At 37.1% G+C, this 23,123-nt stretch overlaps 1 protein-coding gene and 1 long non-coding RNA gene across 2 annotated transcripts; both read left to right on the top strand.

Annotated features, from left to right (window-relative positions):
• The first annotated feature begins 1,827 nt into the window (after positions 1 to 1,827).
• LOC105443118 (angiopoietin-1 receptor-like) lies at positions 1,828 to 20,636 on the top strand. The gene is made up of 15 exons (XM_030995894.1): positions 1,828 to 1,849; positions 2,186 to 2,518; positions 3,491 to 3,757; positions 5,998 to 6,150; positions 6,912 to 7,043; positions 8,151 to 8,528; positions 9,131 to 9,397; positions 10,348 to 10,479; positions 11,449 to 11,592; positions 12,409 to 12,531; positions 13,424 to 13,582; positions 15,390 to 15,716; positions 18,184 to 18,486; positions 19,487 to 19,771; positions 20,632 to 20,636. The coding sequence occupies exons 1-15, from the start codon at positions 1,828 to 1,830 to the stop codon at positions 20,634 to 20,636; spliced, it is 3,030 nt and encodes a 1,009-aa protein (XP_030851754.1).
• A 126-nt stretch (positions 20,637 to 20,762) lies between these two features.
• LOC115928888 lies at positions 20,763 to 22,285 on the top strand. Its single transcript, XR_004066271.1, has 2 exons — positions 20,763 to 20,846; positions 21,727 to 22,285. It is a non-coding gene; the product is annotated as an uncharacterized LOC115928888 (long non-coding RNA).
• The last annotated feature ends 838 nt before the right edge of the window (positions 22,286 to 23,123 follow it).

A 23,123-nucleotide genomic window follows, 5' to 3' on the forward strand; every position in this document is an offset into this window, starting at 1 on the left:
TCCAAAATAATGATTCAATATTGGTTTCAATGTTTTATTTTCCACCTGATAAAGAATATTGTACCGTATTGCACACACATAGGAGCATCATTATCCTGGCTGTGTAGTAAAAGCTGTGCTTTTGATTCTCAACATTTCAAACCCCACTGTACAAAACTCAACTGATTTCACTAAAAATTGGTACTTTAGTGGCAATTGATGACACCTAAATAGCAGTAAAATATATTTTTTGTAACTTACTGATGTTAAAAAGACTAATTTAAAAATTCGAATTGTAAGTCTAGTGTCAAACTTTGCTTACAGCTGCATCGACATGATTGTGTACAGCCTATGCAATAATGTGTGGTGTGTATATATGTGTATAGATATAATAATACCCGCCTCACAGCAAGCAGGCAGTGCTAGAGGTCAATACGCATTAGCATTGACTCTCTTTCCTTTGCTGGAGTGGTATTACAAGTGAATCATTGGATAGGTGAATGGGAAACAAATCAATAAAATGTATATATTTTTTAATCAATACCCTTCCTTGTTGCTGACACGGTCCTTCAATCACAATAGGGATGCTTTAACGAAAACAAAACTCTGAAAGCGTTTTATATTTCTGTACGAACATACATAAGAAAGGGGGAAAGGGTGAAGTACACTCTAAAAAATGAAGTGCTAAATCACGGGTGCTGGGTACAAATTTGCACCACACGTGCCAAGTGTAGCCCTTGGCGAGCATGCAGCGTTTGGGAAGCGATGACGAGCAGAAAAATGAGTGCTGGAAACACGTGCAATTCGAGAAATTGCACCCGAGGTGTGACCTTGCCTGTTTTAGCACTTGAAGAAAGACCGGTAGTGCTGGCGCTCCATGCGCAGGCGCACCAGCGTTCCAGGTGCTAAAGCAGTGCTTCACACAAAAGAAAAATTAAATGAGATAGGTCGCTGATGTACCCAGCACCCGTGACTTAGCACTTCATTTTTTAGAGTGTATGTTTACATTATTCCATCATTCTTATCGAATGCATGATCATTAATCATGAACAAATATTGAATATGATTCGAACACGATACAGCTTGTCTATGCACCTCAAGCACATCTTCGTTGCTACTATGACGACAAACATTCCATGCATGATTTGCCTAAAGTTCATGTTCGTTTCGTCATCTTCAAATTTAGTTTTCTGTTATGTTTACCTAAAGCAAAGCAAATATTTACATGTCATTGTAATCGATGAATAGTCTTCGTGGTTGCTGCAAATTGTTTTCGTTTCCCAGATTATTAGCAAGCAAAGGAAATATTAAACTCTATACAAACTTCATGAAGTTCTTAGATCTGAATTATGTTTTCTTTTCTCGTTTATTTGCTTTAAAACTTTGTATTATGAAATAATTCATCTTTTACTCAAAATAGGCTATTTTGGCGGCCATTATGTTTTCGGCCATATCTTAATATGTTCAACACTGACAAAGTTCCAGTTTTCTGTTTGGTCATCTGCAATGCCTAAGGAAACAGAATCCATCAACAACAAAAAACTTATTTCAACAAAACACGGTGTAGCTCAGTAGCTGCCGGACTATATCGTATTCCAAGAGATATGATCCAATGATTTCATTTCTTAGATGGCGCTCAGAATTTCCTGAATATCATGCCCATTACCATAATAATACTGAAAATGAACTTTAAGTCCAAAGAAAAGTTGTACATGTTTTAGAAAAACTTAACGCTAAACATGTACTGCATGACTTTGGTAAAAAGAATATAAAATTATCACAGGATACGCAGTAATTTAAAAGAGATTCTTGGACATTCGTTTTCTATTGCCGTGTCAGTTGGCCTTAATGTGTTCGGGTGTGCAAGATTGTGCGTTTGTTTTAGCATGGACATGGAGAGAAAGAGAGAGAGAGAGAAAAAAAAAGGGAGAGAGAGATAGAAAGAAAGAAAGGTGAACAATATCTATGTCTTCCAAAATACAGGTTAATATTAATTTTTTTTTTTTTGCTTTTCTTGTTTGGTTGATTTCTTCATATAATATTTGTTCGACATTGACCACTTCGATTCTCGAGGAAAGAAACAACGAAAAAAGAACGACGAAAGAGAAGAAAGCAAAAGAAAAAACAAACAATTGCTTCCAAAAAAGGAAACACTACGCACTACGTGTTTATGAATAAATCATTTGATATTTCTTCCATCCTGCAGCAAACATTCTGGATGTGACATGCATCAACTTCAATCCCATCTACGATACCAGCTCCTCAGCATCCTACGCTGCCATCTTGAATGGGGCTGACGTCACAAGCATGGTGTCCTTCCAGAGGTCGGTGGACTTGGATACGGGGGACAGGCAGTCAACCTGGTGTTCGCTGGATGATAATGCAGGAGCATGCGGGTTGCCTACAGGATCGACGATTGACGCATCGGGAAGCGTTACTTTCCAAAATACAGATCAAGATAAATTTGGTGCTTACGGATGCCGAGCGGAGAGATACAACTGGACTACTGAGACGTCCACTATTTTCATCAGAAATGACGGTGAACAAAAAATATATAATGATGATAATCATAATATTGATAATAATGATGATGATGATAATAATAATGATAATAATAATGATTATAAAGTATTAATAATGATAACGATAAATTGTATAAACCAGGGAAGCCTCATCCGCATTAATGCTAGCTGTTCTCCTATTTAGGCTTTGCAATTATAATTAACCCATAAATAATAACCAATACATTCACACATCGGTGGAAAATAAAAAATGTGGATCAATGTCTTTCCAGAGGACGTTAGGATGTAAAACTCATTTTATGTATATTTTATTATCGATAACTGCACTACAAAAGCTTTAGAACGCTTAATGATGATTGTCCATGATAATATTCCTACAGCACTCGTGCGTCATAAAGTATTCGACTTGAATTCTAGATGAACACATATATTTTTTCAAATGGACAGTTATGAAAAGGACGTTTCAAAATCAAATATGTTAACCTGCTTATAATAAGGGTATTTCTGGATTTTTTTCCATTTTGTTTATCTCAAATACTGTATATCCCAAATCCAGGCTTTAGGGGATGGGGCAGCATCGACGTCTTCTCTGGATTTCGAAGTGTAGGGAGAATTTGAGTTTTGTTAATCATTAGTTCAATACCATCAGGGGTACCTGGTAAATGGTCCATATACACGTCAAGTATACAAATAATAATTTGATATACTTCACCATTATATACTGCATTGCAGTGATGTACTTTCAATATATAATTGTTAAAACGTATTTACTGGAGACTAGATGAAATTAATTGTTATCTTATAAACTGTAAATGTTAATAGAAAACTACAATAAACAAAAATTATGAATACGATTAAAGCTTAATTAAATGATTTCGCATGAAATGTGTAAAACAAAATGAAGTTCCTTCAACAAATACAATATAGTAACAGGGAATCGTTGGAGATGAAACATCAATTTTGATGTATTTGTATTCTCTTTCTTTTAGCTCATTTCACTCCTGATTATTTCACGGTGACAGTAAGTCTCGATGAAGAGGTTCGTCTGGTAATGAATCCTGGATTATCTAGTGGAACTGGTTCACTAGTGTGGAGATTAAATCACGCAGATGGAAGGCAAAGTGACCTGTCTTCTAGTGTTTATGGGAATGCTCTCTACATCAGTAGGGCTAAGAAAGCAGACCATGCTGGGATTCACCATTACTACTATTCTGACGATCCAGATAGAGGAGGACTCGTGAATCTTATTGTTAGAGGTAATAATGTACTCTTTTGCATGTCTTCCAATGATACAAAGATAATCAGAACAGGGAGATATCAGTTAATTCTCTCTGATCAGAACATGCATTTTTTGCCCATTGTTCAGTCGATTATGAAACAATGCATCAGAACTCGATTATTTGACATGCAAAAAAAAAACGAGCTTTCGATGTCAATCGTTGCAAATGATATTTGGAATCCAATTATTTCTGGCTTTCTGTCGATACATGTTAATGGCTGGCTTCTCCACAATAATCATACTTAAAAACCCTCTTTAATCTTTTCGTAACGAGCAGGATATGACAGATTGATAATATTTAATGTTCATTATGTGTGAAGAGCTGAAGATTTTAACTTATAAAAACCCATTTGTTTCTGACCATATTTATGATATCCCTACAAATAGTTTACTATTATATTTTGATATTCTTTATTATTGATCAATCAATCGTTCACCGTCTTTCGGGATACATATAATGACTTCTTTAAAAAATGTGTACAGCTTGTCTTGATAATCTATGGGGACCTGGCTGCCAGTACACATGTCCTACATGCTACAATGGAGGAGTGTGTGATGATGTGAGTGGACGCTGTGTGTGTCCTCCCGATTTCAGTGGTGACCACTGCCAAATTGGTAAGTGAAAAAGATAATGGCACAATTCTTGTTATATACCTCACTTAAGTAATCCAGCAATCTGATTGGTCGAAATTGCATTCATAAACTTTAACTGTTCCTGTAAAAACAGACCTATTTTCCCAATAACCATGGTTATTGGGAAAATAGGTCAGTCTCCATGGTAACTCCATAGGTTTACATGTTAAAAGATGGTTTGAGCGATCGAGGATACCGTACGTGTGCAAATAATTGGTAGGTAATTTCAATACAATTGAATCTCGATCGATCTTACCGACAATTTTATCTTGCATTGTTGACATGAAGACGAAAATAAACTTCCAAAACAAAAAAACAACATCTGCCGATAGATCTTGATCTAAGTTCGTGCCAATATGCATTGCAAAAGTAAAAGAAGGGCCCGATTGATGGAGCAGCCGCGAATCATCAATCACACGAAGCCGTTTTCAATCCATTTTAATGTATATATTAGAGAAAACTGTTAAGTATGTTAACAGAGCGCGATAGCCGAGCGGGTGAAGGCGCTGACTTAAGTTACATCGCCTTTTGTACGCAAGAGATCGAATCCCATCTTTGACAAAAGTTTTTTTATTTGTTATTTTTTATTTTTTAGTCTATTTTTTTTCGGCATATAAAAGTATAAATGACTGCTTTAATATTCGAGAAATAGTTGTTTTTAAACGCTCTCGGGAAGGTTACAATTGGGCTATTGCCCTCGGCACGCCTCGGGGCAATAGCACAATTCTAACCTTCCCTTGAGCGTATAAAAACAACTATTTCTCTCAAAGCAGTCATTAATACTATATTATTACTCTCTGATATAATAATACAAGAAAAAAACATTGATATTAAAGATAACATTATAGCGAATAGTAATTAGAACAAATGGTAGGGACAACAATAATAATAATGGTAATAATTATACTTAAAGATAACAATTTTAATAATAGTTATAATAATGAGAAAAGGAAGAATGAAAAGAGATAGAAGAGGTAGAAAATTGAAGAAGAAGAAATTCAACAACTTCTAGTGCTGCTGCTGTTACTACTCCTACCACTACTATTGCTGCTTCTACTATAATACTACTACTACTACTTCTACTACTACTTCCGATTCTTTTACATAGCGCCACAGCAGTCAGGACTTACTGATCCAAGCACGTTGCAGTGTATGATAACTACGATTGGGTTTCAATGTGCACTTTAATCCATATCATGTAGTCATGTATAATATATATATCGTTAATTGCGAATGTTTCTCAGTCCTAGATCAAGTAAAATAACTTGTCTCTAATCGGAATTACTAGAAATGGGTCATGAAACATAAATGAGATAAATTTAATTGTTGGCTAATTAATACATGGAATTAATTAGGAATCCATAAGTATTCTCTCCCTCTCTTTCAATCTCTATAATATATGTCTCTCACTGTCTCTCTCTCTCTCTTTGTCTCTGTCTCTGTCTCTTTCTCCCTTTCTTCCTTTCTTCCACTCTCCTTGTCTTGGAATTGTAATAATACGACAAATAATGTTTGTAAAAGTAAAAAAATAAGCACAACCTATGAATACTTCTCTCTGTCATGTCTATTCAAAATTGTATACAGCATGTGAAGCTGGTAAATTTGGACAGGGATGTTCAGGATCTTGCACTAACCTTGAATCTGGTCGGATTGACTGCAGTGGAGCTGTGTTCTGTCTCCCGGATCCGTATGGATGTTCGTGTGCTGCAGGATTGACTGGGTTACGATGTGACCAAGGTAAGAGAGAACCAGATGACATGCAGGTTATCATAGCAATGTTTGCTTGGCATTCCGTAATCTAGGAACGATTGCGTTATTTGATGTGATTTCACCTTTGTTGGATATTTATACATGTAAAGTACCGTAGCCATGGTTAAATATGTAATGGAAATACATTAAAGTCATACTACATTCGATTAATAAATTATGATGAAAATGATTACAACGATAATAATCGCAATAATAATATTGATGATGTTGATATTTTACTTGTTATATATTTGTTTACCTCTAGTGTGTTATTTATTTACCACTACTTATACTTATACTTATATACCACTATGTTTCTTCATAGAGGTCCACTGATGAAGATTATCATGATAATAACAACAACAACGATGATACTAATAATACTACTAATGATAATTATAATGATAATAATGATTAAATGACAACTATAATTTAAAAAAATATAGAATTATAATGTTGATGATAATATTAATATCATAACATTCTTCAATATTATTGAGCACATATCCACCATCATGACCATGCAAGATGCTCATGGTGCTTCAATATTACCCCGGCACTGGCTAGGTTACACAAATTTTTGGTCCTCACAACATTCAATGAATTCTTCAATTTTTCGGGGGGGGGGGGGAAGGGGTCGGGGATTGAATAATTCGTTTTGGGGTTAGTGAATTCCCATAACCTCCCCTCCTTTAACCCCTACTGATCCTCTTTTCTTCTCGCTGGTTATCTCTTTTATCTCCTTAAAGCATGTCCTGATGGTTCGTATGGCGCAGGATGCACTGAGACATGTCACTGCGACTCTACAGGATCATGTGACCTTCGTACGGGGGCCTGTTCCGGTGGGTGCGAAGATGGCTGGATTGGAGATCAATGCCAAGGTAAATGGTCACAAAGAAAGTGCTCAAATTTGAATTGTGACCGTGTCTAAGTTGTACTGATAGAGACTATTAAGAAATTGCATAAATTAATGAAATGTAATGGGGTAACCTAAATGGCAGACGAGCAGAAGTTAGGGTCCTCAAGGTTTCACATTTTTCGTACGCTTTCTCGTACAGTTTACAAAACAAGAACAACAAACAAAAAGGGAACCCGCCGACTTTCAAATTCAGCAGTGGAGTTATATTATTCCTACCTTTAAAAAAAGTTTAACAATCTGTATAGGTAGGCCGATATCATGAAATATATTTTAATTTTGTAGAAATCAATCAATTTCATGAAAATCAGTGAATTTTTCTTTTGGGTGGGGATGTAGAGGCGTGTTGAGAAAATACAGCAATTCTATATAAAAAACGGATTATTATTATTATTATTATACATGTTTTATTATAAAGTCTATTTTATGTTATTTTTTCAATTCAGAGCACTTGAAATGACTTATGATTATGAACGAACTCGTGCTAAATCTAATATGATTATGTAGGAACCAAACATTGAAATCATGTCCTTCTTTTAGGTCGTTTAGTAATCGCACGTAATTTCACAAATATGGGGTAAAACCAGACCCGTACTCAGGGTGGAGGTAAACCCCCACTCAAATGTTGTTGATTGTTTTAAAAAGGACAAAAATGAGTATCCCCCTCCTCCATCTAATTTCCAGAGCAAAAAAAGGGGAAAACAGAGTTCTCTGACCCCCCCCCTCCCCCCCACACACACACACACACACACACTTATTCAGCGGCTGGCTGAGTCGTTGCGAAATTTTCGGCGCGATTTTCACATTTTAAAACACCCCCCTTTAAAAAAAAATCCTGCGTACGCCACTGGGTAAAACCATGCAACGCTATTATTTGCCTGTACATCCATTACAATTTAAGACGTTTCTATTCCGCAAATATTGTTTTAGATATTATGGGAACACTTCTTTAACTTTTCGAGTTGAGATATCAATTGTACCATTGTGTACTTGAAAAATGTTGTTATCTGAAGAACTACTTCGCGGTTTCACATTTTATTTTCTACTGCAGTGACTGTTTTGGACATCACAGCCTTGTTAAAACAAGGAGGTGTCTTTGATGGCACGACTGGCGATAATTTCCTTGGTATATTCATGATTGGGGATAGTAATGTAACCGGAGATCTTTCCTTGACGTATTACATCGGACGAGACGTGGACACGGGACCAGGAGAGACTGGTCACGGAGCTTACTTTAATGTGGACGGCGGAGTGATAACACAAGAATGGGGAGACACAGGGCTGCCTCCAGGAACACAGTTTATTAAATATGACACCAGCCGGCAGGACTCATTCAGAGCTAATATTGATAAAACGAGTGGCGGAGATGCACGTGTCGGTGCATACCGAATGTCCGTCGATTACAAGGGATGGACCGAGCGAAATGTCTTGCTGAACGAATTTCGCGGTGGTATGGTTCTTTGATACATGTAGCACGCATAGGTTTTATACTAAATTATTGCCAGTTTACCAAAGAAAAGTGATAATCGTAATCAAATTCGTTCTTTGTGGATTGCTACACAAGGAATAAGTAATCGATCTGTTGGATTTTATTTATATATTTTAAAGAAGGGCTCAATTATATAGGTCTAATTTGTACTTTTACTTTGTTTATTCGGTAGATGCATACGGATATCGAATAGGAGAATAGACTCCAGATTATAATCATGCAATAAGACGAATCTTGTATTGTTGCGCGAATTCCTTGTGCGTCACCTATTGCAATTAGCGAACTTGACAATCATGACGTATTACGTAGTTCGAACATGATTCTATAGGATGTTCAATAGGGTGTTGAAAATGCCACTGGTTAAAGATGAGCATAAATATAGCAGAAACGAAATTACCAAATATGTAAAGAATTGTACACTTGAACCTCTGACGGACTCTTTAGGCCTAAGCAACTCTTAAAAAGTAGAAGTGTTGAAACGTTCCCATTACAATGTTTGTGTACCAAAAGTGCATGTACATTAAGCACATGCAACCTATTACATTCTTCCTCTTTATCGTCAGATTCTAATTCAGAGGTTTGGCCTGAGAAATTATCAATTACGGTAGGGATTGCTGAGATCGTCACTCTCGGCGTGTTGGCGACACAGTCTGGAGACACTTCATCTTTGAGATGGCGACACAACGGAGGAAGTGAAATCACCAAATGGGATGGACTGACGTCAGTTTCCATCTATGACGTCAGGAAGTCAGATGAAGGAATCTACGAGTGCTACGTCGATGGTAACAGAGAAACAGGAAAACATGCTATTCTTAAGCTAATCGTAAGAAGTAAGTAAACGAAGATTGGTACCGTCATAATTCAATACCTCTACACTTCTTAAACATTCTGCCGACTTACTGCACCGGTTGCATGTACTCTTACGAGGTTTCATAAAAGGTTAATAATTCCGAAGGTTTATAATTCCGAAAATGACAAGAAATCCTGAAGGCCTATAGTATTTTTGGAATGACGAACTTTTCGGAATAGCAAATCCTATATCTCTTTTTCTGTCGGTATAAACCCTATTTCAATTTCGGAATAACGAACACAATTTCACTTTCAGATTTATGAACCATTGAATAAACGAACCTTCTGAATAACGAAACAAATGTTCGGAATAATGAACCCTTGGAATGGAAAATTTATGTTTCGAAATTACAAATCTTCAGAATTACAAACCGTCGGAAAGTACCTCCTATATCAGCACACTGCAAACGATACATCAAAGTATTATTTTTTTCTTGAATAACGGCGTACAGTAAAATATGTCAGGGGCGGATCTAGGGTGTTTGGGCGGTTAACCCCCCCCCCCCCCCCCCCTTGGACGGCCAAGTGAACAAAAAAGTAAAACAGTAAAACGGCGCGATTTTTTGATTTTTGGGGGTCAACCCCCCCCCCCCCCCTTGGCAAAAAGCTAGATCCGCCCCTCTATGTAATGCAAAGATTAATCTTTGTCAGATGTCTATAGTGAAATATATATTGTAAAAATCGTTTTACCGATTTTCCGTTAAAATCAAGACCATACAATATAAGCAACATCCCATTTACAGATGAGGACACCAGCAAGTCCTAGCGTCCCCTGTCATTCTTGATCTTGAACTCGCATCACGATAGGATCATATCTAGAATTGCGTCATCATGGCCACCGTTCACAGTAAGCTGCAGTGTATTGCTTAGACCTCACGTGGGTACCAGATGATTAAATGTCATGGTTTGTCTTCCTACATTCTGTTTTAAGGTTGCCCATCTTCCAAGTACGGTCTGGATTGCTCACAGAACTGTCCCGTGTGTTACGCTGGTGGGGTATGTCATGACGTCACTGGAGATTGTGTATGTCGATCAGGATTCCAAGGAGATAACTGTGAAATGCGTAATTATTTTTTTAATAGTTATTATATGAACTGGTGCACTGATTAAGATTTTTTGCTCTTGTATTTCATTTGTATAAAAGGCCTTCATCTTTTGCAACCCTTTCGAATTACAACTTGTAATAAGCATTACTGTAAAAGAACTGCGTCGTAATAATTTCGAAATATTCGAAACTGCAAAATCGTGGTCGCAGATATTGTAAGGTAGTTTTTGGAAATTGTAACGTCGAGATAAAAATACGTCATTAAAGACCCTGCTGGAAGTAAAACATGAAATAGATGAATTATATATCAACGGAAAGCTCATTAGCCATAGATTACATATTATCAATCATACCGTTTTTAGTGCGAAAATGAGGTTTTAATTTGCTTTTGTGTATTTACTGAAGTGGTAATTATGTGTTTTTCCTTCACGTTTGTATTTCTATTAATGTGAAGTTGTTCCGGATATCGGATATAAGAAGTTAAGAACTTTATTTATTCCACATTTTACATAATTTTTTTTTTTTTTTTTTTGTATACAGGCCTATATTTGTATGTAAAAGTAGATTTTACACAAGAATTTTTTTATTTTATTACAGATTTCAAATCAAGTATAATGTACGGAAAATAAGTACGAAATTTCGAAATATGTAGATATAACAGGCAAAGTAAAAGCAATGTAAAATGTAGGGATCCAAAATAAAAAGCATAGCTTGTATGCGAATAGGCTCCCGTACAGATATGGCCTTTACCACTAAAAGTACTACAGCAGAATTGTTTCTAGCGCCGTCTCAGGTCAGCTGTAGGTCTATCTGCGAAGTGAGAATTAGGTTATGGACCGTTGGCAAGTTTACTATGAGATGGTGCTGTACAATAAACAATACGCTAGGGCAGAAAGTTCATCAGTGCAGTGTCACTTGAAATGTAACAAATAATCTTTCTTTTCTTCTTTGTTTTCATGGTCATGCAAACGCCATTCCATTCACCAGCCTGCGGTGACAACAACTGGGGAAAATCATGTAGTGTGGTTTGCTCTAGAGGTAACCCCGGCTGCCCAAACCGGTTATTTTCACCACCAAACCCTGTCGGGATGGCTTGTATCAATGGATTTGGAGGAAACAGGTGTCAAACAGGTATGTTAAAGCATAGATATCATACATACAAAGTTACAGATGACAAATAAAGAATTAATTTTGGTTGTCAAGTCGCCAAAATTAGAAATGGACAGGAAAATGTTTTTTGTGAAAGTTTTAGATAAAAAGTAGTATATGAACAAAAACGTGTCTCAAGACTAAAAGTAGTGTTTCTAAAAACAAAATGTTTTCTTTTTCTTAAAACTTGCTTGGTTAACTTAGTACTGCTCTTACCCTGTTATGATAATAATCTAAAACAAAGATTTCCCCTATCTAGTTGATTCGTACATTTTTCATAATTTTGATTAGATATGCAATCTGCACAATAGTCTAATGGAATTAAAACAACAATAAATTAACGGCTTTCTGGCAACATTTTCCTTTAATTGGCAGTGTACAAACAGACATGTATATTATTTATTTATACTGCATCATTCGTATGTTTCTTGACATTTCACTTTTTATTTATGTCGTTAACATAAAAACGGCATTAAATATTGCTCTGGCCTTGTCTACAAATTTCAGTATAGCTTCATAAACAGCACTGTTTTTTGTGGTTGCAATCCAACATAAATTTAATGGAAAATGTTCATAATTCAAAAGGTTTCAAGAGAAATCAAAATACAATTTACTCTGATGTTTCCATCTAACCGAAAATGGAGTCATATTTTGTTGTTCTAGATCACAAAAGTATATATTTTGTATATACCTATTACAAGGTGTCATCGGATGGTTGGTGAAGATGACAGTGGATGATACACTTATGCAAATGTCAAATACTAATCATTGGCACAATATTTCAATATTTCCCGAAAGCTTGCACCGGTGATCATTTTGGTGCTAGTTGTGAACTGGATTGTAACTGTGATGGTACGTGCGACCGTGTGAATGGATGTGGAGGCACATGTTCAGACAGCTATGAGGGTACCTACTGTCAAGGTAAGCTTTGGAGAATGTTTCGTGATCGTCCTTCTAAATTATTATATTTTAATGTGATCTAGTGGGGATGCAATGTCTCTGCTGTTAAAGCGATATTGAACTGATGTACTTCCTGCCCTAGTGCGTAACCCACTGAACTCTACATTACGTTATATAGTGTTCAGTAGAACCAACATCGCAGCAAGTTACGGAACCACACTGCAACAGACGACCTAAGTTGGCACTAGAGGTAGCACTTGTAGAACAGTGGGGCTATAATCCGCTGACCATGTATGGACTGAAATATGAGGGCAACATTAATAATGTAGCTTGTACTCCTGACGACGGATAGTCAACCTGTTCGAAACGTCGAGCCACTGTTCGAAACGTCGAGCCACTCATCCTCTCCAAGCGCTATAGTTCTCCTGAGAACTATATGCTAAGAAAGATAACAAACAGTCCTTTTCAGGACTACACTCCTCCAAGAAAGATTACCGAGTCAGAGTCCTTTTCAGGACTCCTCAAATCTCTCTCTCACACACATGGTGCAACCGCAAACCTACTGTATATTAATAATGTATAATCATAATCTAAAAGAAATATGAGCAACTATATTTTGTATAGTCATAAATATTTGTCTCAATGCATTGTTGGAAAATCATTAGAAAAATACAATCAAATGTATATATAATATTTTTAGAGTAATTTTTCTTAAGTCATGTAGTGCAAAAATGGAATGTCGAAATGCCAATTATCGAATAATTCATTGTCACAAAAGCCCCCTACAGGCAGCATCGTTTAAGGACATATTAACACATTATTTTTTCTTTGGCACCATTTCGTTTGAAAGAAACAGTTTTATGTCAGTCACATATCTTTTCATGATTTTGCTTTGTTTGCTTGTTTTCTTTAGCCTTGAGATCGGACCTCTCTTGTCCATCCGGGTATTTTGGTACCCTTTGTAGCTATCCATGTCAATGTGCTGGTGGTGTGGACTGTCAAAGGACCAATGGTCATTGTCCAAATGGAGTCACGTGTGCTGAGGGATGGGCAGGATCAGACTGTCAACAAGGTAAGGAAAGGAGTATCTCGGGAAAGAAGGGAAATTCCAAAAGGAAAGATAGTAGAACTTGCAGTAGACAAGATGAAGCAATGTTTAGACTAGGGATACAATTAATCAATCACATGTAGCTTATGGGAGACCATTTCTCTCATATTTTATTACATGCACATTGATTTATCTTTGTTCGATTAAAAAAAAGAGATTACAGGACTGTAAACAAGTCTGTTGCCTTTGATCTAAAACAAGAACCTCACGATATTACTTCGTTAATGCTTGTGAGCATTACCATTATTTTCATGAGCCTATTTTTCCCTCCTTTTTCCTTGTGAAGAAGTATCGTAAACTTATCAAATGTTACCAATTTATCTTAAATCTCTTGGATTGAAGAGGTTGTCCTTTAAAGTGGTATTCAAAATGGAACAAACGAAAATAAGTTTTGATAATCATTTTATAGTATGTTACTTTGCTTGACAGTATGCGGACTTTCGACAACTATTCTTATTTCTGTAGCAATGCAGTTCCATTACCACAACTATTCAAAAACACCTGTGTACACACACAAACACACACACACACACACGCACGCATTCATGCATATATATATATATATATATATATATATATATAGTATAATACATTGTAGAAAGTACATTAATAATAATGCTTGGTATATAGTAGAGAGATATCGACTGCTTTGAGAGGCCTAGCTGTTTTATAGGCTCATGGGAACGCGCGCACATCCTACCATGACCCTCGGCGCGCCGATGTGCTAGTTCCCGAGAGCCTACAAAACAGCCAAACCACGAATCAGTAACATTGTTGAAGGTTCATAAAAAAAACTGTCACTGTGCAACACCTTCTAACAGTGATTAGCAGTAAATTCTCCCAACTATTTTTGAATTTTCCCAACGGTTTTTCCTTGAAAATAAGACATAAAACAGGCTATAAAAAAAATCTGTGAACACTTACATGTCTGGAATGGAATATAGAGCCAATTCATTGCTCTGCGGTGATTTATATTCACCTAAAATGTAATTAAATTGTAATAATATAGTTGGGAATATTAAGGAATCGATCAGACCAGTTTTTCCCAAATTGTATGGTTAATAATGGTCCGTTTTTCACTCAAACTTTCAGATCATCTTTTAGTGTACATCTAGCATTGAAGTCACTACCTTAGCACCATTTTCTCTCATCTGAACAATGTTATTAAGTCCCTTTAAAGCAGTCGATATGTCTTTTAAATGCCGAATTAAAACAAACGTTTACTAAGCATTCTTACCTTATCCTTGTATTGCGTAAAGATCGGTTGAAATATCACGGGAAATCTGAGACACTGTCTGTTAATCTGCACTGAAAAAATGACTGAAAGTTTCAAGCACTGTATGGTGTCCGCGCTCGTATAAAGACAATTTTAACACGTAAACCAATGGGGATCTGAGCACAATTTATTTATGCGGCCTGTTACCCGGGCTACGGGCATCTTTAAAAAAGACTATTGACCGGTAGGCGGGTACGAAGGCACTTTTCCAGAAGACTATTGACTGGTAGGCGGGAATATCTCAATTCACGACTGCTATTTTCACCAATCAGATGGCTAGACTTCTAAAGAGGTATATAAATATAAATATATGTAACACGCATATATATATATATATATATTATAGTGATACATGTAAATCTATCATATAATTCATCGCATTAGGGCACTAAAAACTCATCTGCACGATTTTAAAAGAGCTTTGTCGAAAAATTAAATATCGATTAGAGAGTAGGTCCAAGAAAGTAATCAGAAAATTGTTATCAACCCAAACAGCTCTTCCACGACTGCTTGAATCATCTTGGGTGTCTGACGTCACCAAAGATTCGGTCATGCTCATTTGGAATGCCTGGACAGATGGTTACGACTACGGCAATGGCCCTGTACACTCCTATCAGATTGACTACACATGGACGAAAGATAAAGACAACACTGGTGAATCCGAAGTACCTGTAATTATCACTGGAGATAGTACTGCTGAAATCACAGGGCTTTCCGGTTTCAGAGACTACCATTTCTACGTCAGTGTTAGAAGAGAGGTCGAGGGTCAGGTTGTAGCCGGTGTGAGGAGTGGTCCAATCAGTGTCAAACCATACTGTCAGGGTAGGTATCCCTACTAACATTATATCCCAACCCGCAATCGTAGCGTGAATTTAATCATTAGGGGGACACTGATGTCATCGGGGGGGGGGGGGGGGCGAAGGGATGGAGATACTTGCATTGTCCTTAGAGGGCGTGTGTCCCTTTTCCTCTCTCCCTATCTTTTTTCTTCTTCCTCCTTTTTTCATTTTTCATTATTACAGAGGACGAATTCCCAGTATTTCTTAAATATAATCTTAAGTAACTTTTGGAGATTATTTATTCTTTTCTAAAAGAATATGAAATTGCCACACAAATTATTGTGGACACGCAGGCGCTCGATGTAGATTCTATACCAATATACATGTTGGGTAGGTGCAGTGAATTAGAGACCGCATGGAATTGGAGACCACCAAGCTTGAACCCATCACTTTCTGTCCGTGTTGGCTCCAATATAGCTATAGCGCCATTTGTGGCCTTTAACAACACAACTGCATATATCCAATTCATTTTGAAGACTACAATGTGTTCTTTCTCCGAGAAAATTGGTAAAATTGACCAAGGTAACCAATTTTGATCGTAAAATTTAGCTCTGATATAAAAACACAATTTTCACTGAATGTTGTGGTGTATGCAGACATTTAGGGGTGGCTCTTAAAATGTAGTTTTAAAATAAAGTTTATGAAGTGTGCCAACCATCATAGAAAATTTATGGCCAATGTATGTTTTGAATGGGTGTTGCACATCACATTATGAATTGTGTCTGATCAGAAATGTGTGCAGGCAATGGGGGAAACAAGGTCCATGATTTATTATTATTATTATTATTATTAATTTATTGGTATATAATGATTGACCAGCAGCACAATGCTAAAAGGGTCAATTCACAAAGGTACAGTGATGTAAATTATATACATGTACAATAGTATTACGAAACATAGTAAATAAATCTGTAACATAATGACAATACAGCATAATTATATTGCGTTCGTTTATGTACATTACGTGAAAGGATGTACTAGCAAAAGATATACAAGAGCAGGGGAATATATATGGCTCATGAAAGTGAGAGTGATAAAGCGAATGGAGTAGAGAGAGAGAGAGCATGGGAGAAAAGGGGAGGTACAAAGAGAGAAAGGAAGAAAGAGATAGAGAGAGAGAGAGAGAGAGAGAGAGAGGGAGAGAGAGAGCAGGGAATGGAAATGATCATAATTACATAAACATTTTATTCCTATTAAATTACATGTATTACATTAATGAAAATTAAGAGAGTCAGATTTCGGCGAGACAACAATAATAATCATACAAGTACATGCTAGAAGAGAGAAAAGGGAAGGTTAAAAGAAAAAAAGAAGGAGAGAAGTTTGAAGAGAGAGAAAGAGGGAGAGAGAGAGATGGGGGTCGTTTGTTGTGAATGTTGAGTATGCCGAGGACAGTCAATGACCCGATGCTGGTTGGTTATTAATTGTCCATGTAAAGAAATATTTTGGGCCACAATGTTTTAAAATCGTTTCAAAATTAAAGTAAGTTCATTGGCTGCATGTATCTCTTTCAAAAAGTGTTTGAAGTAACCATAACAATCCCATTTTCGTTCAAATTGTATTTAAAATGTCTTGATTTGTAACTGTCCCTTATTACCTGCACATGTAGGTAGTGAGACAACTTTGGTGCTGACGTCATTAATCAATGTTATCTTATTAATCAGTTTCATCATTCCCACAATTTTGTTACCAAATAAAGAGAAGAAGTTACTGAAGAGAATACAAAACTTTTTGTATGTGTAACATTTTTCATGTTTATGTAAATTATGTAAATGAGCTGAAGGGTCTCCAATTCCCTGCACCTACCCTATATGAAGTCGGCTGCCTACAAGAAGGGCCTTGCTGCCACTATAAATGAATAGCTCTTATGCCTGGATAACATTTGCCCCGGTCGCCGTACGATAAATTAGTCTACGATTTTTTGTGCGATTTTTTTTAGCATCCTGACATTTCTTGTATTGGCCCTCGGGGGCAGGCAGGGGCAAATCCGTACGGAGCCTGCTCAGAGATTGTACGGTAATCGTGCAATTTCAATGCAGTAGCCGTACAGTCGCCGGAAATCGTACGGAGCCCGTGCAAAGGTTGCGCATAGAAGGTGCGTTTACCGTGCAGCCGCCCTGCCGTTTTTAAGCCTTTTTTTACCTCCAAGTTCACCGAAAAATCGTGCGTTTGCTGCACGATCAGCGCGAGTCCTCCGCGCGGTTCCGATGCGATGATTGTGCAATGACCCTTACGACATGTCTACGAACTACGGGCTTTCGATTTTTCAAATCTGATTAACTTTCTGTGAAACAAAGTAGTAGAGGCCGTGAAACTTGAATTTTAATTTCTTTTGTCTTGTATAGAATGATGAACATGAAGTTGTGTATACATTTTCCAACAATACCTAAAAAGCCAATACCTATATAGGCCTTCAAACAATTCCCCCCATTCTTGTGTATTGCCCACAGCTCCTCAACCAGTGGATAGTGCTGACGTCACTTCTGATTCGTACAACCACCTGGAGATCACGTGGTCAGAGCCATTCAGCCAATGCGGTGCTCCGAGCTACAACGTATCACGTAGGCTCGTCCTCATTGACCAATGCGACGATTCTATGGCGGATACAGTAACGTGGGAGGTAACAGGCGATACAAGCATTGAGTATGAAGACCTGTTTCCTTACTCTACCTACGAATTTACTATTCTCTCGACTCTGGAAGGCTATGATGCAGAAACAGGCTATTTCATCGCATACAACTCAACTGAGTCAAGTAAGTCAAAGACACATATTAAGCAAAGGTTTTTAATGTATTTACAGTGCACTTTCCATCAATTATCCAAACATGAAATGTCTTGAGCATAAATCTTTACTCTCCCGGCAACCCGAAGACATCTAGGTAGCTGTGTTCGAAATTTGTTCTCTCATTAATGATATCTTCTCCCAGGTCAGGTGTCAGCGGTATCTTGCTTATGCCTAGGTCACATTTGCTCTACGGCTAGGATGCGGCGACAGTACGCCCCCGAAATCGACAGATACTTGCGGCGGCCGCAGAGAATCTGCTGCGGCCTTAGGGTCATCTTAGGGCACCTCCCTATCTTTACAGGCCGTACGAGTCGCCGTGGGATTATAACGCGATTTTATAACTGTTTTCATTTCTAGGTTCGCCGTAGACATGCCGTAGAGCGATTCCATGGCGCCCGTGCGTCGGGTGTGAGGTCGCCTTACGTTTAATAAACTCTAGGGGTGAAGCGGTCGCCGGATTTCTGCGATATTTCCCATTATGGGTTTGCGTCTCTTGCCAGAATATAATCTTCCCGGTTTCTATTTGATCACTAGTACATGTTTATATCAAAACATGATCCAATAAACACAAAGACAGAAAACCACGTGAAAAAGGGAGTGGTGGCTACCCTTATACAAATAATTCAAAAGTCCTGGCAGATTCAGCCACTCATGCATTTACACTTTCCTGAACTAAACTCTACTGTGCCCCGCAATGTTATTTAAGCCGGATTCTACCCCCTTCAATCAGATGTATTTTTCGGATAGAGACGTTAGAGATCGGTCTTTTGATATAAAAAGGTATATCTGGCTTCACAATTTTTTCCCCTACATTTGCCACAAATGGACGCACGGTAAAGAAGGCTGCTGGATAAACCAGTCATAGTTACACTAACGTCCGGGAAACAAGGTGTTACTTTGTACATCAGTATGATATTTTTATATAGTAACTACACGATATTCGATTTGTAACGTTTTCCACTGAATAGTTTCAACTGCGCCACCTGAAGACTTCATTGTGGATAACACCGTGAAGGGCAAATTGGATTATTCCTGGAGCAGTCCTTCATGCGGAGACCGGAACGGAGCCTTAAGTTACGACTACGAATTCGGTGAAACGGGAGAGGAAGATGTGCAAAGGGAAAACCTTGTGATGACAAGTAAATCTTTTGAGGATTTACAACATTACGTGATGTATGAGTTTACTGTCTGTCCAAGGACAGTCGGTGGACCGGGTCCCTGCATCTCTATTCAGACCAGAACGCTACCAAGTGGTAAGATCCATTATGCTATCGTTATCGAGGATGATTTCGTCAGAATCTATATCATTTTCTTCTTCTTCTCCTTAATTTCTGTATGGTTTTTGTTCTCTTCATGTCTCATGAATGACATGGTAAATGACTTATGGCGATTACCCCCTGGATAATGGCCCCGGAAAATTACCCCCCGAAGAACAAAAACACTCCACAGAAATTTACGCCCAAGGAAAGCCACCTCCCGATGACAATTGTCCCCCGGAAAATAACCCATAAGAAAATTACCCCCCCCCCCCCCATCCCCTGAAAATTACCCCTAGTACAATTCTCCCCACTCCAACCTGGCGTCATTTTAACAATGGCTGTGAATAGAGCATTCCAGCCGTTTTTAATTCTTGATTTGTATTATATTTGTAAATTGTATTTTTGTACGTATTTGAATTATTATACGGAAAATAAAACCAAACCAAACCAAACCAAACCAAACCAAACAAGGAGAACCAAGGTCAACCACCCGAGGATAATTACCCCCCCTGTAAATTATCAGTAGAAGTGCGGCCCTATAACAAGTAGGTTTTAAATTAATTCGGGGGTAATTGTCCTGGAAGGGGGGGGGGGGGAGGGTGTCTTGGGGGTATTCTTCCTGGGGATAATTTCTGGGAGATAATTGTCTATTGTGGGATAAATGTCCCGTTGGTAATTGGCCGGGAGGTAATTGTCTATGTGGGATAATTGTCCTTGGGGTAATTGTCCTAGAACAAGTTAAAGGCATCGTTTAACAATCTTAAATTTGAGATGCACGGCCTTACGTGTTATCAGTGTATGTGATATGATGTAATATTGAAGCCCTAAACAGATTGCGCTTCTTTATCTATAAGGATAAAATAGATCATTTTGCTAAGTAATATTATTCAAATTATGAATATTTGTTGAAACACTGGTTTTAAAAAAATGGAGAATCAAATGCTTGTTTGTTGTTTCCTCTTTCATTGGCAGATGATCGTGTTTCAGGATTAGAAATCGGCCTGATTGTAGTTGTTGTAGTCGTGTTGCTGTATGCAGTTGCTATTACTTTCTTGCTAATTCAGCTCAGGTAATTTAAGGTTTTAGTAATTAATTTTAGCCCTGTATTTCACCTTGTACGAGTTATGAATAGACGAAATGAACAACTGAAGAAAGATACTACCATTAAAAATCTGTCTCCTAGTATACACGATACAAATCATGAGTTTTTTCATGAAAATTTTCATCAGGTATAAGGTTGTTAGACCTTCGAATAAACATTCGAAACAGTGTCACACTTCAACCGTTGAAGTTGTTTCTATTCAGATTTAAAGAAATCATAAATTGGTTCTTTTCGAATCTGCAATAATTTTGAACATGGCGACATTCCTTTCTAATGCAGTTTAGTTTGAAGACTACTGTATCTTCGATTGTATTCATCATGAAGTTTATTCATTGATTTAGAGATTTAATTATTTGCCCTGTGATTTATTTTACCCTTTTCCGTGAAATAAATGACAATAGGAATTATTCGTTTAATTATACAGTTTATACGTGTACCTTCTCAGAGCTATATTGATCAATCTCTACGACTCTTTAAAATAATCAATAAAGTTGGGAGTGAAAATAAATTTTATCTATCAAGAGTAGACCATATTATCAGATTGATTTCTTGAAAAAAGGAGAGTAAAACTATTATTCCAACTTTACGGGCAATATTGTGCAAAGAACATTCATTGGGAAACAAGTTCCATTAAACTTGAGTCTTCTCAATCAAGAACTTTACAGACAACTTTCTTCACTCCATGGAGAGCATTTCAGGCAGGCGCTATTTCAAAAACTCTCACAATGCTAAGCACTGAAACAACAATGACTTTTGCATCCTACCGGGTACCCATTAAACACATGGGTGGAGAGTGGTGAATGTGGATTAAAATGGATTTATTCATGTGACTATTTTCATGTAACAGAAGCAAAGTACCAGCCAGGACTGAAAAGAACAGACAAGATCCTTACATGGATCTAAAACCCAGACCCGAGGCAGACAACACATACCAGGAGATCGCTATTACCTCATCGACTTCGTCCCAAAAAGCAAGAGAAAAAAGTCTACAATCACCAAACCTGGATTATGAGAACCAGAATGTTGCGCAGTTTGCAAACACAAGAAAAGACGGTGCTGATTATGAATTTGTACTAACCCCAAATTAAGACAACTGGAAGCTTTATAAAAACTCAAATTTGCTTCTCAGTAATTGTTTGTCTCTTGATTTTCAATTACAGAGAACAATATCATAGATTAATTGAGTAATTCTGTTTCGAAGGCAATACAAAATCTCTCAAAATGTCTTAATTAAATGCTAAACATTGGCAAAATTAACAGGGAAAAAGGCATTACTTTTCCACAAAGAATTTAGAAAAGTTATGAAGAATATGTTGTATCAAACAAATACAGTTCTACTCTTAGTACTGTGAATGCACTGCTTTGATTGAAATATTGTAATCAAACGCTGCAATACAAAGGAAAAACTGTAAATGAACCAAAAGATAGTGCAAATATTTTCATGACATTTTGTCAACATTGGAGAAAACCTTATTTAGTCCATTCCTGACTATAATCATTCATTCTCTGATTTTTGAAAAGGTAACTTTGTTCACAGTTTATTTTTCAAACCAGTAACTGTCACTGAAATGTTAAATATTGTTAAAAAATTGCCTAGTGGGAACAGTTCAGGGTATGATAACATAAGTACACGTCTTTTAAAGGTACTATTTCCATTTGCAGGTCCAAAAAATAAAAAGGTTAAATTCCAACGGCATTTGAAAGATAATACTGATTTAGAACTTTCCTAAAACAAAATTGGAAATGTCTTTAAGTGGGGAAATAACGATTTTTAGTTGTCGAATCGACTTAAGAGCTATAGAGCCAGTAAGTAATAGTCTGATTTTCAGATCATTGTAGCGGATGGTCGTACGTTTTATGCTGCGCAAAGATTCAATCAGTTAAATGTTGGCCATTACAAGTAGTGGGTTATTGATTGAGACAAATGATCATGTACCTCGTACAGCTCGTTTTATCTATGTTATTACCAAAGAAGAAAAGGGTCAGGCAGTCACTCAATAGTGTCTGACAGTGAAGTCTAGCAAGTAAACGGGTTTCCTTGCATAATTTGAGTATTAGGACACTGCAATTCATGCCAACGTTTAAATTTCACAGATAGGACATACATGACATATTCATAATTCCTGCAAAATTCTATAGAATTTGACGTTGGCTGCAAAAGGGACATAGTATCTTTACAGTCTGTAATCAATTTTTTACTCGTACCTTTAAGACATATTTGTAATCTGTCGCTCAAGAATTGTG

The sequence above is a fragment of the Strongylocentrotus purpuratus genome, unplaced genomic scaffold (assembly GCF_000002235.5).
Source record: "Strongylocentrotus purpuratus isolate Spur 01 unplaced genomic scaffold, Spur_5.0 spur5_scaffold_3, whole genome shotgun sequence".
NCBI lineage: Eukaryota > Metazoa > Echinodermata > Echinoidea > Camarodonta > Strongylocentrotidae > Strongylocentrotus > Strongylocentrotus purpuratus.